This window comes from Bos mutus, chromosome 19, assembly GCF_027580195.1.
Source record: "Bos mutus isolate GX-2022 chromosome 19, NWIPB_WYAK_1.1, whole genome shotgun sequence".
Lineage (NCBI taxonomy): Eukaryota > Metazoa > Chordata > Mammalia > Artiodactyla > Bovidae > Bos > Bos mutus.
Window position 1 is genome coordinate 32,711,550 of NC_091635.1, and position 17,792 is coordinate 32,729,341.

The window sequence follows — 17,792 nt, forward strand, 5'->3', positions numbered from 1 at the left end:
GGGGAAAGTCACATGATATATTGTTCCTTGCCCTCCAAGAAAAAAGTATGCAGTAATAGTAGTAGTGGGGATTTTCCTGGTGGTCTAGTGGCTAAGATAACACGCTCCCAATGCAGGGGGCCCGGGTTTGATCCTTGGTCAGGAAACTAGATCCCACATGCTGCAACTGTAGATCTCACATGACGCAAAGAAGTTTGGAGATCCCATTTGCTGCAACTCTGACCCCACACAGCCAAATCAATAAATATTAAAAAAAATAGTGGTTAAAATGGCAACAGTAGAAAAGAGTTACCTATTTGAATTTATTGTTTCTGTGTGTTAGTTGTACCCAACTCTGTGGACTGATGCTGAAGCTGAAGCTCCAACATTTTGGCCACCTGATGGGAAGAACTGATTTATTGGAAAAGACCCTGATGCTGGGAAAAATTGAAGTCAGGGAGAGAAGGGGACAACAGAGGATGACATGGTTGGATGGTATCACCGACTCGATGGACATGAGTTTGAGCAAGCTCCGGGAGTTGGTGATGGACAGGGAAGCCAGATGTGCTGCAGTCCATGGGGTCACAAAGAATCGGACATGACTGAGTGACTGAACTGAACTGAACTGTGCAAACCTATGGACTGTAGCCTGCTAGGCTCTTCAGTCCAAGGGATTCTCCAGGCAAGAATACTGAAGTCGGTTGCCGTGCCCTCCTCTAGGGTATCTTCCTGACCCATGGATTGAACCCAAGTCTCTTCCGTCTCCTGCATTGGCAGGCCGGTTCTTTACCACTAGCACCACCTGGAAAGCCCTTGTTTATATCCGATCAAAAGGACTTGAGTATATAGTACTTACATTGAGATTTTTACATCTTGAAAGTGTTTCCTGTTCACAGTTTTATTTTATCCCCTGACCAGCCCTGTGAAATAAGTAGAATAATGACAGCTATTCGCACTGTGCTTCCCCAGTTTCTAAAATGGGATTAATGGAGAATGGGACTAACAGCATGTGTCATTCTCCCAGGAGAGGGTGGGAATTCAGCTCATACAGAACGTGGGCTGGAGCCTCCCACCTCTGTGCTCCAACCCTTTCCCTGGGTCTGGGTTATTTTTGCCCTTTTTGTGTAACATCTGGTTTCACTAGGCACTGGAACTTGACCACTTCTCTCTGCCTCCTTCCAGCTTTCTCTCTGAGTCACCTGCACACATTCCTTCTACCTGCTCAGCCTGGGTTTTTAGGACAGGGAATGGAGCCCAACTGTGTTGAGGTCACTGCCTTGGTATGCTTCTGGCACAGCAAGCTCTCAGGGAGAGGGTGGCCAAGGAGCAGCCCTGTTAGGTTCCTGACCTCTGCTGTCAGCGACCACGGAGGGAGGGGAGGAGACAGTTTTTGTTTCTTAGTGTTTAGATTTCTAAGGAAATTCATAACAAACCAAAAGCACTGTCAGCAAGGCTTAGTACTTCAAACTTTCCTCTACTAAACACTGCCTTGTTAGAAAATGGGGGTCAGGAAAGCCCCTCCAAAACATTCTCTCCCTTTACCATGCAGCTTGAAGATACCCGATAGCCTTGCTCTTCTCGTCGTTTCCTGGGCTCTCCCTTCCCCCTCTCTCTTTCAGCATCTGTCTTACTCCTGGAAAGGATCAGCAACAGGGCATCTTGGTCCATCCAGTCATTGCCTTTTTTGGAAGGTTTTCTGCCTGGGGCTTTGTGGGCAGCTGGAATCAGAGGTACAGTAGGGAGTTTTGTGAGCAAGAAAGAGACTGCTTCCTGAGAGAGAAGGGTTGGGAGAGACAGGCAGGAGCAGGAAGAATTAGAACACAAAAACACTAAATGCTCATGAGTTCTCCTCTCTGCCATTCTGTCCCCGGCTGAGCTAGGGGAGTAGGGCAGGACTTTCATCTCTCTGAGACTTGGAGGAGCTGTGATGTCCTGTTAGGATCTTAACCAGGAAGGTTAAGTCTCGTGCGCTGTTTCCCATTGCTGATGCCGTTGCTCTTACCTGTGAAACTGAGTAAGAAGGAAGCTCTTTCCGTGTTTTGCCTGGGCTAGGTTGGTGCATGTGCCCTTTGTCTTAGTCTGTTCAGGCTGCTGTAACAAAAATGCCATAGCCACAGTGGCTTAACAATGAACATTTATTTCTGACTATTTTGGAGGCTAGAAAGTCTAAGATTGAGGTATCAGCAAATTCAGCATCTCCTCACTATGTCCTCAAATGGCAAAAGGGGACAGGGAACTCTTTTTTTTTTTCCTTCAATTTTTGGCCTTACCTCTCAGCATGTGAGATCTTAGTTTCCTGAACAGGGATCAAACCTGCATCCCCCTGCTTTGGAAGGTGGAGTCTTAACCACTGGACTGCCTGGGAAGTCCTCCAGGGAGCACTCTGGGGCCTCTTTTATAAGGGCACAATACCTTTCATGAGGGCTCGCCCTCATGATCTATCATCTCCCAAGCCCCCACCTCCTAATACCATCATGTTGGTGGTAAGAGTTTAGTGTATGAATTCTGGGGGGATGCAGAAATTCAGTCTATAGGACTGTTGGTGTTGTTCATGGTCCCATCCATGCGGGGAAGCCCTTCTGCCTATTAGAGGAAGGCTGGGCGGGAGAGTTCAGTTCAGTTCAGTTGCTCAGTCATGTCTGACTCTTTGTGACCCCATGAACTGCAGCACACCAGGCCTCCCTGTCCATCACCAACTCCCAGAGTTTACCCAAACTCATGTCCATTGAGTTGATGATGTGATCCGACCATCTCATCCTCTGTCGTCCCCTTCTCCTCCTGCCCCCAATCCCTCCCAGCATCAGGGTCTTTTCAAATGAGTCAGCTCTCCGCATCAGGTGGCCAAAGTCTTGGAGTTTCAGCTTCAACATCAGTCCTTCCAATGAACACCCAGGACTGATTTCCTTTAGGATGGACTGGTTGGATCTCCTTGCAGTCCAAGGGACTATCAAGAGTCTTCTCCAACATCACAGTTCAGAAGCATCAATTCTTCAGCGCTCAGCTTTCTTTATAGTCCAATTCTCACATCCACACATGGAAAAACCAAAGCCTTGACCAGATGGACCTTTGTGGACAAAGTAATGTCTCTGTTTTTTAATATGTTGTCTAGGTTGGTCATAACTTTCCTTCCAAGGACTAAGCATCTTTTAATCTCATGGCTATAGTCACCATCTGCAGTGATTTTGGAGCCCCCCCAAAATAAAGTCAGCCACTGTTTCCACTGTTTCCCCATCTATTTGCCATGAAGTGATGGGACCAGATGCCATGATCTTAGTTTTCTGAATGTTGAGCTTTAAGCCAACTTTTTCACTCTCCTCTTTCACTTTCATCAAGAGGCATTTTAATTCTTCTTCACTTTCTGCCATAAGGGTGGTGTCATCTGCATATCTGAGGTTATTGATATTTCTCCCTGAAATCTTGATTCCAGCTTGTACTTCCTCCAACCCAGCATTTCTCATGATGACTCTGCATATAAGTTAAATAAGCAGGGTGACAATATACAGCCTTGACGTACTCCTTTTCCTATTTGGAACCAGTCTGTTGTTCCATGTCCAGTTCTGACTGTTGCTTCCTGACCTGCATATAGATTTCTCAAGAGGCAGGTCAGGGGGTCTGGTATTCCCATCTCTTTCAGAATTTTCCAGTTTGTTGTGATCCACGCAGTCAAAGGCTTTGGCATAATCAATAAAGCAGAAATAGATGTTTTTCTGGAACTCTCTTGCTTTTTTGATGATCCAGCAGATGTTGGCAATTTGATCTCTGGTTCCTCTGCCTTTTCTAAAACCAGCTTGAACATCTGGAAGTTCAAGGTTCACGTGTTACTGAAGCCTGGCTTGGAGAATTTTGAGCATTATTTTACTATCATGTGAGATGAGTGCAATTGTGCAGTAGTTGGAGCATTCTTTGGCATTGCCTTTCTTTGGGATTGGAATGAAAACTGACCTTTTCCTGTCCCTTGGACACTGCTGAGTTTTCCAAATTTGCTGGCATATTGAGTGCAGCACTTTCACAGCATCATCTTTCAAGATTTGAAATAGCTCCACTGGAATTCCATCACCTCCACTAGCTTTGTTTGTAGTGATGCTTCCTAAGGCCCACTTGACTTCACATTCCAGGATGTCTGGCTCTAGGTGAGTGATCACACCATCGTGAATATCTGTGTTGTGAAGATCTTTTTTGTACAGTTATTCTGTGTATTCTTGCCACATCTTCTTAATATCTTCTGCTTCTGTTAGGTCCCTACCATTTCTGCCCTTTATTGAGCTCATGTTGGCATGAAGTGTTCCCTTGGTATCTCTAATTATCTGGAAGAGATCTCTAGTCTTTCCCATTCTGTTGTTTTCCTCTATTTCTTTGCATTGATCGCTGCGGAAGGCTTTCTTATCTCTCCTTGCTATTCTTTGGAACTCTTCATTCACATGGGTATATCTTTCCTTTTCACCTTTGCTTTTCACTTCTCTTCTTTTCACAGCTATTTGTAAGGCCTCCTCAGGCAGGAGAGGGGGAAGGACTTCAAGCATCAGGAGAGGTTTTAGGCTACAGATTCAGGATTTTCTGAATATGGATGGCTCCTTGTGGTTCAGTCTCTCTCCTGGAAACATGGCTTCCAGTCCCCTGAAGGGCCGGGAAGACAGGATGTTACCTATCCATCCCATACCTCCCGTATCCCCATCTAGCATTCTGTTCCCTAATCGCAGCATTCTCAAGTGTGGCTCTTCCCAGAACACTCTCTTCCACAGTCCTGATTCTCTGCCTTGATTCCCACTCTGCATGGGATGTAATACAACTTACCATTTTATCAGGTTAATCACACTCAGGCCATCTAATCAGCATCTCACCTCTGCCCCTTCTGAGCTCTGCAACTCTGGGAAAATTACCTATTTTCTCCAAACCTTTGATTTCTTACTTGTTAAGATTGGGTTCCTCAGTTGTAAAACCTCCAAGCCTCAGGTTTGTAATTTGTAAAAAAGCAATAGTTCCAGCATTTAGAACTGTAATCAGAAGGACTGCAATATTCCACGTTCAGCGCTTCTTCCAGTGCCTGACACGCAGTGTGTATGTGTGTGCTAGTCATTTAATCATGTCCGACTCTTTGCGACCCCATGGACTGTAGCCTGGCTGTCCATGGGATTCTCCAGGCAAGAATCCTGGAGTGGGTCGCCATTTCCTTCTCCAGGGGATCTTCCTGTCCCAGGGATTAAACCCAGGTCTCCCGCATTGCTGGCAGATTCTTTACTGTCTGTGCCACTAGGAAAGTTACAGGTCAAAGAGTTTGTGTTGTGTGGTTGTCACTTTCAAATGCACAGTGAAGACCGTTGAAAAGCAAGGCCACTGTTTCTTCTGCAGAGACCACGGTCTGGCTCAGAGGACGTCCCTCCACTCATGAGTGTGCACCCAGCCCCGGACAGCCTCGGGACAAGGGCCTCAGCCCTAGAGGTGGAGGCTGAGGGTGAGCTTGGTGGTGTCTTGGTTCCGTGTGAAAGAAATCAGGTTTCACTCATTTTAAGAGGTTAATGACATGCAGTATGTACTCCGTAAATGTTAACACGAGTTGTTCTGGAATGTCGGTAGGGTTATTCAGCTGCCTTCTGAAAGTGGCTGTGAGACGGGGTGGCTGGGGGTGTGGGGGATTGTTGGACTGAAGGCCTAGATGTTGTGAAATAGGTCTCAGGAGAGGTCTTCTAGCTTTCCAGGCAGTCCCCCCACAAGGCTGGCAAGAAGCCCTCGTGGGCTTGTGTCCACACAGTGCTGGCTAGGTTTGCTGAATGTCAGAGGAGGAAGAGACTGAAAGCATCATGTCATCTAAGCCCTCTGACAAGGGTGAATGGGAGAGGAAACTGAGGCTCAGTGGAGTGAAATGACTTATCTGAGGTCACATGGCTGGTTAGTGGCAGACCTAGGATCAAACCCATTTACTGATTTCTAGTGTCTGTTCTGACACAGCGTGTCCCCCTGTTCAGTGCTTGGGTGGAAACATACACAAAAGCTCCAGAGGGTGGTGGGGCACATTCCAGGGTGTTTGGAAGGGTGCTCAGCCTGCCCTTTGGCCAGCATGAGGGAGGAAGCTGAAAGTGATAGAACAGGCTCTGGTTAGTGGCCTGACATCATGGGATTTTCCCAAGCTTGTGAAGTGTGCTGCTGCTGCTGCTAAGTCGCTTCAGTCGTGTCCGACTCTGTGCGACCCCATAGACGGCAGCCCAGCAGGCTCCCCCGTCCCTGGGATTCTCCAGGCAAGAACACTGGAGTGGGTTGCCATTCCCTTCTCCAATGCATGAAAGTGAAAAGTGAAAGTGAAGTCGCTCAGTTGTGTCCGACTCGTCGAGACCCCATGGACTGCGGCCTACCAGGCTTTTCCGTCCATGGGATTTTCCAGGCACGAGTACTGGAGTGGGGTGCCATTGCCTTCTCCCTTGTGAAGTTTATTCATAGTTAACTTATCCAGGAACTGTTTATAGAACGTCTTACAATAATAGCTAACACTTATCGCGCACTTACCCTATGGCAGGCGCCGTACCCTGTGTTTTACAGGTACTGCCTTATATTGTCCTGTAGAACACCCTTGTGAATACGACGAAGCAAGGCCTGGAGAGTTTAGGTTACTTGCCCTGGTAACTAGCTAGTAAGAGGCAATGCTGAGCTGTGGTCTCAGCCCATCTGTGCTCTTAGCTCCTACGCTCTGTTCTGTCCCTGTATCCTCCCCTATCACCTGGGTGGCCAGCCTCAGATTGGATGCTGGAAATAGAGGGGAAAGGAGATACACATAATCCCTGCTCTCGTGGGTCTCACACCCCAGCAGTGTCTTAACACAGCGGCTTCCAAACTGTTTGGACCCTGACTCACAGAAAGTACATCGTCTTCCTTCCTTTCTTTTTTATTGGAGTATAATTGCTTTACAATGTTGTGCTAGTTTTTGCTGCACAACGAAGTGAATCAGTTATATATATACATATATCCCTTCTCTCTTGGCCTACCCTCCCACCCACCCCTCACTGCAGAGTGCTGAGTTGAGCTTCCTGTGCTTTATGGGTTCCTACTAGCTGTCTGTTTTACACATGGTAGTGTATATGTCAATCCTACTCTCCCAATTTGTCCCACCCTCTGCTCCCCAACTGTGTCAGCGTGTCTGTTCTCTATGTTTGCATCTCTATTCCTGCCCTGGAAATTGGTTCATCTGGACCATCTTTCTAGATTCTACATATATGCATTGATATATGATATTTGTTTTTCTCTTACTTCACTCTGTGTGACAGGCTCTAGGTCCATCCATATCCCTACAAATGACCCAATTTTGTTTCTTTTTATGTCTGAGTAATATTCCACAGTATATGTATACCATATTTATTATACAATTTATACCCCACTTCCCAATATATAAACCTTTCACAAAATAATATTTACTTTTGCTACTTATATACTTTGATACTTTCTATTCTGTTATGTTGTTATTGTTTAGTTGCTGAGTTGTTTCTGACTCTTTTGGGACACAGTGGACTGTAGCCCACCAGGCTCCTCTATCCATGGGATTCCCCAGCAAGAATGCTGGAGTGGGTCACTGTTTCATTCTCCAGGGGATCTTCCTGACCCAGTGATCAAACTCCTGTATTGCAGGCAGATTCTTTACCACTGAGCCACCTGGGAAGCCATTCTATTATGTTGTATTTTACTTAATTAATGGGTGGTTGAAACCTACTATGTTGATTTTTCCAACCCACAGGTAGGTTACATTTTACAGTTTGAAAAACTGCCCAGTAGGCATCTTATTGTACTGCCCGTCTTCTTATCTGCCAATCCAAGAACAGACACTCACCTAACCTTTCTGATGCCTCAATTTCCCCATTCTGTACAACAGGCCTAGGTACTGTCTTAGGAAGGACCACACACGTTCATTGATGTTGGTTTAGCTCCAAAGTGCTGGGTAAGCTCTAGGCGGTCGGGAGGCGGCAGAGGCTGCAGGAAGCAGACAGCCACCATTGGTCTGATCACTGACCTGCCCCTGGACCTCTGTCTTACAGGCGCTGCCTCCAGGCTCGCCCCGCTGTAACCTGAAGGAGAACCTGCTGAAGGATAACTGCCACCCAGAGTCCATCGAGTTCCCTATCAGCGAGGCCAGAATCCTGGAGGCCAGGCCCCTCAGTGACAAGGGCACTGGAGACAGCTCCCAGATTACCCAAGTCAGTCCCCAGAGGATTGCCCTCCGCCTACGGCCAGGTAGGGAGCCTGTGGACGTGGCTCATGAGGAAATTGTGGTGGGAAGAGAAGGATGTCGGGGGAGGTGTGAGCAGGAGAATGGAAGAAAATGGAAGGCTTGGGGACCTGGAGTCCGAAGATTGGAGTTTGAATCTTGACTCTTCCATAGATTAGCTATTTGACCTTGGGAAAGTTAGTTAACCCTGCTAACATTGTGATGTTTAGTTGCTAGGTTGTGTCCCACTCTTTGTGACCCCACGTAGCCCACCAGGCTCCTGTGTCCATGGGATTTTCCAGGCAAGAGTACTGGAGTGGATTGCCATAAAAATGCCTGTTTCTTGTTTTCCTCAATGTCTGTTTTATCCAGTACATAGCTTTCTCTTGGGGCTCAAATGATATATAAGATGAGGAAGCAGTTTATAAGCCCCCTTTCCATGTGAGATTGAGGCAAGGCCATGGATAGGGGCAGAGAAAATAGGGGCAGGAGACCTTCAGAGGGGTAAGGATTAGGCTAAGAGACAGGCTGTTCGAAGCACTGATATTGACTTTCCAATTAAATCAAGAATTTAAGAAAGAGCGTTTCATGTGCAAGGCATGTGTTCGGTACTGTGCGATTCAGAGAAGAGTGGAACATAGTTCCTCCCTTTACAGAGTCTGGAGTGTAGTAACTGCCAACACTTCTGTGATCCTGGGTGGTAAACCCTTGGCACCCAGGGATTAGACAGATGGGGATTTAGAGACAGTGAAGACTTTTAGGATGGAAAAGAAGAGGTTAAAAATAGGAGAGTTAAAAGATTGAAAGAGTAATAGGATCGCAAGGGGAGAGGAAGAGGAACCAGGGCTTTCAAGTTTGGTTTGCTCGAGAAGTTACTTCAGGGAATTCCCTGGTGGTCCAGTGGTTAGGACTTGTTACTTCTATTGTGGTGGCCTGGGTTTAGTCCCTGGTCAGGGAACTAAGATCCCATAAGCCACATGGCACAGCAAAAAAAAAAAAAAAAAATTTGCTTCATCCTAAATATGTCCAAAGGCTTCCCTGATAGCTCAGCTAGTAAGGAATCCACCTGCAATGCAGGAGACTCCGGTTCCATTCCTGGGTCAGGAAGATCCCCTGGAGAAGGGATAGGCTACCCACTCCAGTATTCATGGGCTTCCCTGGTGGCTTAGATGGTAAAGAATCTGCCTGTGGGAGACCTGGGTTTGATTTCTGGGTTGGGAAGATCCCCTGGAGGAGGACACGGCAACCCACTCCAGTATTCTTGCCTGGAGAATCCCATGGGCAGAGGATCCTGGCAGGCTACAGTCCACGGGGTGGCAAAGAGTCGGACACCACTGAGTGGCTAAGCACAGCACAGCCCAGAAAATATGTCCAAATCTGCTTAAGTCTTAGAGGAAGAAGAGGAGAAGACTTAATGTCCTTCTGCCTTACAGATGATTCGAAGATTTTCTCCGTCCAAGTTCGGCAGGTGGAAGATTACCCTGTGGACATCTACTACTTAATGGACTTGTCTTACTCCATGAAGGATGATCTGCGGAACATCCAGAACCTGGGTACCAAGCTGGCCTCCCAGATGCGTAAGCTCACCAGTAACCTGCGGATTGGCTTCGGGGCCTTTGTGGACAAGCCCGTGTCACCATACATGTATATTTCTCCACCAGAGGCTATCAGAAACCCTTGCTATGAGTAAGTCTCTCCTGTAGAAGCCAGGATAGCATCTCTTCCCATTGCCCCAGATATGCCCAAGTCCTGCTTCTTATTTCTACCTCCAGGTTGGCTTTGTTGGCTGCCTTCTGGCCAAATTGTTTCTCCTCTTTACCAAGGTCTCCCTGTCTGGCAAGCGGGCCAACCCACTTACTGTGTTAATAGATAATAATAAACCAAAATTGTTAATAATAAACAAAGCTATTTGGAGACCTAGAAAGGAAATTCATTAGCTTCCTGGTCTAGGTCACAAATAAATAGTAGACCAGAGAGAATAAAAGAGAAATGAGACCAAATGTAGAGAGAGAACTTTATGGATAAGTAAATAGAGGAATTATGATTTCAGAATGATCGATTCCATTGTTATTGTCCTCCTTATCTAGAAGATGGGCCCTACAGAGTTAAAATGCAAGGAATTAAGTCCTAGAGGAATATAAAAGAGTGGAAGTGATATTTATTGAACCATCTAGCATAAATAGATGTGTCCCTACTTTGAGACTTTGGCTTACAACTAAATGGTTTATTTATTTAATTGGTGGTGAGACTATGCAAGTTCATGGACTATAATTTAAAATAATGGTTATCAAGTCTGTCAGGGTACGGCTTTACTTTTTAGATTTGAGAGTTATGTGGGTTGTAAGTTTACCCAGTAAGGATCCCAGGAAAAAAAAAAACTGTGTCCTGTTTGACACAGATCTATCAATTTATTGATAGCTCAGAGACATAAAGTTATTGATAAACTTTTGCTTATTGTTATGTTAATGTTACTTTAGAGAAGTGTTGAGTATAAGATGTTAGCAATAGCAACCAAAGCCTCACTCTGATCTGAGAACCTTCCCCATGTTAACTCACTTAAACCTTACAAGTAAAAGATGCTTGCTCCTTGGAAGAAAAGCTATGACAAACCTAGACAGTGTATAAAAAAGCAGAGACATTACTTTGCCATCAAAGGTCCGTATAGTCAAAAAAATCTGTATAATCAAAGCTATGATTTTCCAGTACTCATGTATGGATGTGAGAGTTGGTCCATAAAGAAGGCTGAGTGCTTAAGAATTGATGCTTTCAAACTGTGGTGTTGGAGAAGACTTTTGAGTCCTTTGGACTGCAAGGAGATCAAACCTGTCAATCCTAAAGGAAATCAGTCCTGAATATTCATTGGAAGGACTGATGCTGAAGCTCCAATACTTTGGTACCTGATGCGAAGAGCTGACTTATTGGAAAAGACCATGATGCTGGGAAAGATTGAAGGCAGGAGAAGGGGACAGCAGGGGATTTGATGGTTGGATGGCATCACTGACTCAATGGGTATGAGTTTGAGCAAGCTCTGGGAGTTGGTGGTAGACAGGGAAGCCTGGTGTGCTGCAGTCCATGGGGTTGCAAAGAGCTGGACACAACTGAGCAACTGAACAACAAGGCTTCACATCAACTCTTACTAGCTCTCATGTCCCCATTTTTTTTATAGGTTAGGTATAGAGAAGCTTGCCTAGGGTTCCATGACTAGTAAGTCAAGGAACTGGGATTTGAATCAAGACAGTCTGGTTCCACAGTTCACTCTCTTATCCTTTGAGCTAGCTGGAGGTTAATTCAATGTGATGCCTAGGTAATTTGAAGGGTTTAGTGTCTAAACTCTCTGGATAATTCTAGCTTCATAGAACTGGACTGGATATACCACTTTCCACATCTCTCTCCTTCTTTTCCCTCCAACTCCCCAGGCAGTCTTTTCTTCACCCCTATCCCTGGCTACACCACATGGCATGTGGGATCCCTTAGTTCCCTGACCAGGGATCGAACCTGCATTCCCTGTATTGGAAGCACTGGACTGCCAGGGAAGTCCCCCTCTCTGCAATCTTTTCTGTCAGATGTATGTTTAAATCATCTCCTTCCCTCCCTAGTATGAAGGCTACCTGTTTGCCCATGTTTGGCTACAAACATGTGCTGACACTAACTGACCAGGTGACCCGCTTCAATGAGGAGGTGAAGAAGCAGAGTGTGTCACGGAACCGAGATGCCCCAGAGGGTGGTTTTGATGCCATCATTCAGGCTACCGTCTGTGATGTGAGTTTGGAGGGTGTGGAGTGCCAGGTGTGGTTGATGCAGATCAAAATGGGGAGGAAGTAGTTCAACGGTGGGGATTTCTGGGTGAAATACAAGATAGGAACTAAGCAGAGCTTTGTACAGTATGAGCAACATGTTGCTGCTGATAAACAACCTCCGCTTGTATTTGCTCCCTGGCCAGAGCTGATATTTTTCTTATGGGACCCAGATGCTTACTGGGGAGAGCATCTCCCCACCTTCTCTGGAAGTATATCCAAGTCCAGGCTGGGTTCACTTAACCTCAGCAAAGTGGGCAGATGTTCAGGCAAGATTTCTTCTAGCCCAGCCCAGCTCTGCAGATGCAGGTGGGTTTCTGGATGGGCCATGTGATTCTCATCGAAGAAGTTCTATTTGGAGATGAAGTAGGTGTCTTTCAGCTGCTTAAACTAGTGAGCTCTGAGACTGTTTTTCTAAGAGAACAGAAACTGCTGAGTTGGAAAGCTCCAGCTTGTATTCCGAGGACTGGGACTGAGGCCATCCTCCAGCCCATGTCTAGCCCTTCAGATTGGGAACTCCTTGGGTCTTTGTTTTGTACCAGTGACGTAGCTAAAGTTGCTGTCGTTCACCTTTTTTTTTTTTTTTTTTTAAACAGGAGAAGATTGGCTGGAGGAATGATGCCTCCCACTTGCTGGTGTTTACCACTGATGCCAAGACCCATATAGCGCTGGATGGAAGGCTGGCAGGCATCGTCCAGCCCAATGATGGGCAGTGTCATGTGGGCAGTGACAACCATTATTCTGCCTCCACCACCATGGTGAGATTCTTTTTTCCACTTACGGTTCCTATTCACTATGGCCAGGACTGCCCTAACTCAGGCAGAGTCTTTGTGTGAATATGAAAATGACAGGCCTTCCTCTGGGCAGGATACAGGGCTCTTTGCAGCCTGTCTTCATCCAGGGTACAACCCGCACAACCATTAGAGATGGTCCTGGCTGGGGTCAGTGTTACTGCTCCCCTCACTGCCTCCAGCACCAGCTGCAGCATCATGGCATCCAGAATGCCCCAGAGGACTCTTACATGTTCAGCTGGAAAGCAGGGCCATCCTGTCATTGTGTACAAATTAGCCCCTTCTTGGAGCATCATGCTCTCTGTGGTTATTGGAAGAAGACAGAGGAAGAAGAGACCAAGACTGGCCAACCATGGCGAGCCGGTCCTGTGAGGAAAGGATAAAGGGCTCAGAGTCATTTAGCTGGAATACAAGGGCTAAAGGATAGTTTAGCTGATACATGAGAAGACTTTTTAAAGTTAAAAACTAAAAAAATTGTATTATTATTTTTTAATATGGAAAACCCTTAAGGATATTTTATTTATTTGGCTGCATTGGGTCTTAGTTGCAGCACTTAGATCTTCGATTTTCATTGCGGCATATGAACTCTTAGTTGCAGCATGTGGGATCTTAGTTCCCTGAGCGGGGATTGAACTCGGGGCCCCTACATGGAGAGCCTGGAGTCTTAGCCACTGAACCACCAGGGAAGTCCCCAAAAGACTTTTTTTTTTAATTATTTTTTTTTGAGGTAACGTTGGTTTATAACATTATATGTTTCACGGTGTACATCAGTATCTTTCTACTGCATACACTACACCATGCTCACCACCCCAAATTTAGTTTCCATCTGTCACCATACAATTGATCCTCTACGCATTTCATCCTCCTCCACCCCTTCCCCTCTGGTAACCACTACTCTGTATGAAGAGACTTCTTAGAAGTTGTTTTCTATGTCCACAGAAGGTAAAACAAAGGAAAGGAGTTTACATGGAAACAGGAGAAATTGCAGTAAACCATAAAGGAAATGTACAGACCTGCAGAATACTGATACTCTGAGTATATAGGGGGAGATGTGAACTCTTCATTTCTTAAAGACAACATAGCAACTACTCCATCTAGGTGGCTTAAATGTACACCTGTGTGAAGGCAGGAACCTGAGTTTCACAATCTCATGAGCTCCCTGAAAGGTCTAGGATTCCAGAGATATGTTGTCAGCACTGCCTTTTTGGCTTGAGATTTTGGTATCAGCCATATGCAGCTTGAGCACTACCAAGCAAGGGGTGAGTCTATAATGACTGACACCTAGTCTATGCAGGGCCTTGGGGTTTCCCCAGTGTCTCAGCAGTAAAGAACCCACCTGCAATGCAGGAGACGCAGGAGATGTGGGTTCGATCCCTGGATTGGGAAGATCCCTTGGAGGAGAGTATGGCAACCCACTCCAGTATTCTTGCCTGGAGAATTCCATGGATGGAGGAGCCTGGTGGGCTACAGTCCATGGGGTAGCAAAGAATTAGACACAACTGAAGCGACTGAACACATACACACTAGGCATGCCCTTACTGGGGTTGGAGAATGTTAACATGACTATATAATGTCCTGCTCTTAAAGAGTTTTTGGTTTAGTCAAGAAGATATGGTACCAATAACAGAAGGTGCATGATTAATGCTAACTAGGTGAAACATTTGATAAAGGCTTTAGGTATTCAAAAGAAGAAAGCTCATCGTGAATTGGGGTGGTCAAGGAAGGCCTCCTGGAAAAGGTGAGACCTGAGCTGGATCCTAAGGAAGGAGGATTAACAAAAAGAAGTCCACTTCAGGTGGGAGAAAGACAGGGTTCCAGATCAGTGGTGAGTGAAAGGGGAAGAGAGGCTGCATGATGACTGGAAAGGAAGGTTGAGATCACATGGCAGAGTACTGTGAGCACCAAGCCAAGGCATTTGTTAGGAGCCACAAAATAGGAGTAAGCTTCAAAATGACGAGGCCTGGCAGTACCTGGTCCAGGAAGCTGCTCCTTGGTGTGGATGCTTCAAATCTGAGTAGGAAGAAAGAGGTGTTTAGTTTTGATACTGCAAGCCTGTATCTCTTCATCTATCCCGAGTTCACGCCTGAGTTTGTGTTTGCTTCTTATTGTCATGGGGTGAAAAAGTTAAAGCCCCACCACTGTCTGGGCCATGGCCAAAATCAACCAAGTCCTAAGGTTTAGAATCCAGGGATGTATGTGAACAGATTCTTACTTAACTAATCTCCACATTGTCCCTTTTTACAGGATTATCCTTCCTTGGGGCTGATGACTGAGAAGCTATCCCAGAAAAACATCAATTTGATCTTTGCAGTGACTGAAAGTGTAGTCAATCTCTACCAGGTGACCATACCTCCGGGGCTTCCTGGAGTGGGAGTGGGGTCTGTGATGGGTGGACCTATCTCAGGGAACCAACCCAGACTGCCTTTGGCCATGGTCCCCAATCAGCAAAGACCTGGGAGCCAATGATTACTTTTGGTGAACCTCTCTCCTCCAACCTTGAACCTAGCAGGATGGGTGTATTGACGTTTGCAGTGGTGGAGGGGAGTAATTTAGTGGGAAGAGGGGTGTGAGAGGTTCTCTGTAATTTTTCTCAGGGCTGAAAAACTGCTAGATATATTCCTGGCAGTGATAAGTAAAATATCCCATTCCTCCCTCAATTTTCATTTCAAGACCCTCCATCTATTTGGGGAGGGCTTTTGGAGACCACCACCTTTATCAGTCATCCGTAGACATCTTTGTCTTCTTTTCTAGAACTATAGTGAGCTCATCCCAGGGACCACAGTGGGGGTTCTGTCTACTGATTCCAGCAATGTTCTCCAGCTCATTGTGGATGCTTATGGGGTAAGCGCCTTACACTGGGAATGGACCTGCTAAGCGTCCACTGCACTTGGCGTTACCCAGGAGGCCTCAGATTTGGGAGTCCTGGCAGCTAGTCCACTATGCAGCCTTGACTGCCTTCTTATTCTTCCAGAGGCTAGGTGATAGGCAGCACTGGGAGGAATGCAGCCTTCTGCAACAGAAATGGCTCAGGAGGGGATGGAGGGAGCCATAGGAACAACAGGGGAACCGCTTAGAGAAGGTGAAATGGAAAGAGACAATGGGGATGATGTTAAGGAGCAGGACCCTGAAACTGGGAGTGGGTACAGACTGAGGGAGAGCTGGGCTCCAACAACAGAGGAAAGAGGGAGCTGAATTATGGTGAATGTGAGGCTGATGAAAAATTAGGTAGAAAGTGGTACTACCCAAGGCGACCAGTATCAGCACTCCTTTCTTGCAAGTCTGTGAGGTCTGCAGGAGGGCACAGCTGGTTTAGATTTTACCCAGACTCACCTAGACACAAGTGGAGAAAGAGCGAGAGCAGGTCTTGGGCTGGAAGGTTAGTAGGATACAGGCTCCTAGGGATGCTGTGGCAGCTGGCAGGCGGACCTCAGCATTTAGTGGGACAGGTGAGTCCAGGACCACCTGGTGGTTTTTGCTTGGGATGTAATTGGCCCCTACTTGTGTCCTCTCAGCCCGTTTTCTTGCCTTCTTTTGCCCTTTCTTGCTCAGAAAATCCGCTCTAAAGTAGAGCTGGAAGTGCGTGACCTCCCCGAAGAGCTGTCCTTATCCTTCAACGCCACATGTCTCAACAACGAAGTCATCCCAGGCCTGAAGTCTTGCGTTGGACTCAAGATTGGAGACACGGTGAGGTGGGCTGGACAGGGGCTGACGCTGCAGCTCTCACCTTGGCCTGTGCTCCGGAACCTCTGTGGGCACCCACCCCTTCCTTCCCTGTACTTTCTTCCTGAACGTCCTTACAAGTCAGATGGAACGGAGCTGCCAGCCTTTGCCTCCAAGACTTCTGTTACCTAAACTTTCTCCGTTAAGTAACTTCCCCATCAGGATTTTTTAAAAACTTGCATTTAGGTGACTGTTTATGCACAGCCGATTGCAGATAATATTTCTTGCCTTCAGCCCCTTACCGGTCTCCATCCTCCTCTAAAGTAATGCCTTTCTTTGCTTCACAACGTAACTGGAAATGTCATCTGTAAATATTTATTGAGCCCTGACTTCGTGCCAGGCATTGTCCTAGCTGCTGAAGATTTGGCAGCAAACAGAACAGGTGAAAATACCCAGCATGGAATTTCAGAATGCAAACGTTCATTCTGCCTCCTCAGTTCCTCTGCGGCTTTCCTTCCCTAGTTGTTCTCCTCGGCTTCTGCCTTGGGGGAGAGGGATGGTGAAAGGGGTGGGAAGAAAAGAGGGGCTTATCTATAGTTATGTCGTCCATGTCTGTATCATTTAATGTCTATACCCATCCCTCTTTCTGTCTATACTCTAGGCACGGGTGCACACACCCTAGTAAGAAACGTTGGCCTGAAACATGTTTGATTGCACAAGTGATGAAATGTCATATGGAAATTGAACAGGGACCTCCCTGGTGGTCTAGTGGTTATCACTCTGTGCTTCCTCTGCAGGGCTCACGGTTTCGATCCCTGGTTGGGGAATTAAGATCTTGCATGCTGCAAGGCGGGACCAAAATAAATAAATAAATAAAAATAAACTATAAAGAAATTGAACAGTAGGCCTTGAGCCTGCGGTTGTCGCTACATGACACTGTATGGGTTAGAGTTACCATTGTTGTTGTTTAGTCGCTGTCATGTCTGATTCTTTTGTGACCCCATTGACTGACTGTAGCCCCACCAGACTCCTCTGTCCATGGGATTTTCCAGGCAAGAATACTGAAGTGGGTTGTCATTTCCTTCTCCAGGGGATCTTCTCCACCCAGGGACTGAACCCATGTCTCTTGCATCTCCTATATTGGCAGGCAGATTCTTTACCACTGAGCCACCCGGGAAGCCCCAGGGTTACCATACAATGCCACAAAATAGTGCTTTGTGTACCTTGATATTATGTAATCAGCTAGCTTAGTTGGCCAAGGCAGAGTGTTTATAAGATCATAGGTTCTGCTCTACTTGAACTGGTTTATTTATTTTTTTTATAAAAAACTATCTCGTGATTATAAGTCATGTCTATGCCCAGCCAGCAGGTCACATTGGCACAATG

The 17,792-nt window shown here is 46.3% G+C and overlaps 1 protein-coding gene across 1 annotated transcript in view; it reads left to right on the top strand.

Moving 5' to 3' along the window:
• Positions 1 to 17,792, top strand: part of ITGB3 (integrin subunit beta 3) — a 63,158-nt gene that overhangs the window by 21,621 nt on the left and 23,745 nt on the right. The window contains exons 3-9 of the mRNA XM_070390021.1: positions 7,992 to 8,187; positions 9,595 to 9,847; positions 11,758 to 11,920; positions 12,552 to 12,713; positions 14,991 to 15,086; positions 15,498 to 15,587; positions 16,296 to 16,430. Coding sequence (XP_070246122.1) covers positions 7,992 to 8,187; positions 9,595 to 9,847; positions 11,758 to 11,920; positions 12,552 to 12,713; positions 14,991 to 15,086; positions 15,498 to 15,587; positions 16,296 to 16,430 — 1,095 coding nt within the window. The remainder of the gene's footprint in view (positions 1 to 7,991; positions 8,188 to 9,594; positions 9,848 to 11,757; positions 11,921 to 12,551; positions 12,714 to 14,990; positions 15,087 to 15,497; positions 15,588 to 16,295; positions 16,431 to 17,792) is intronic.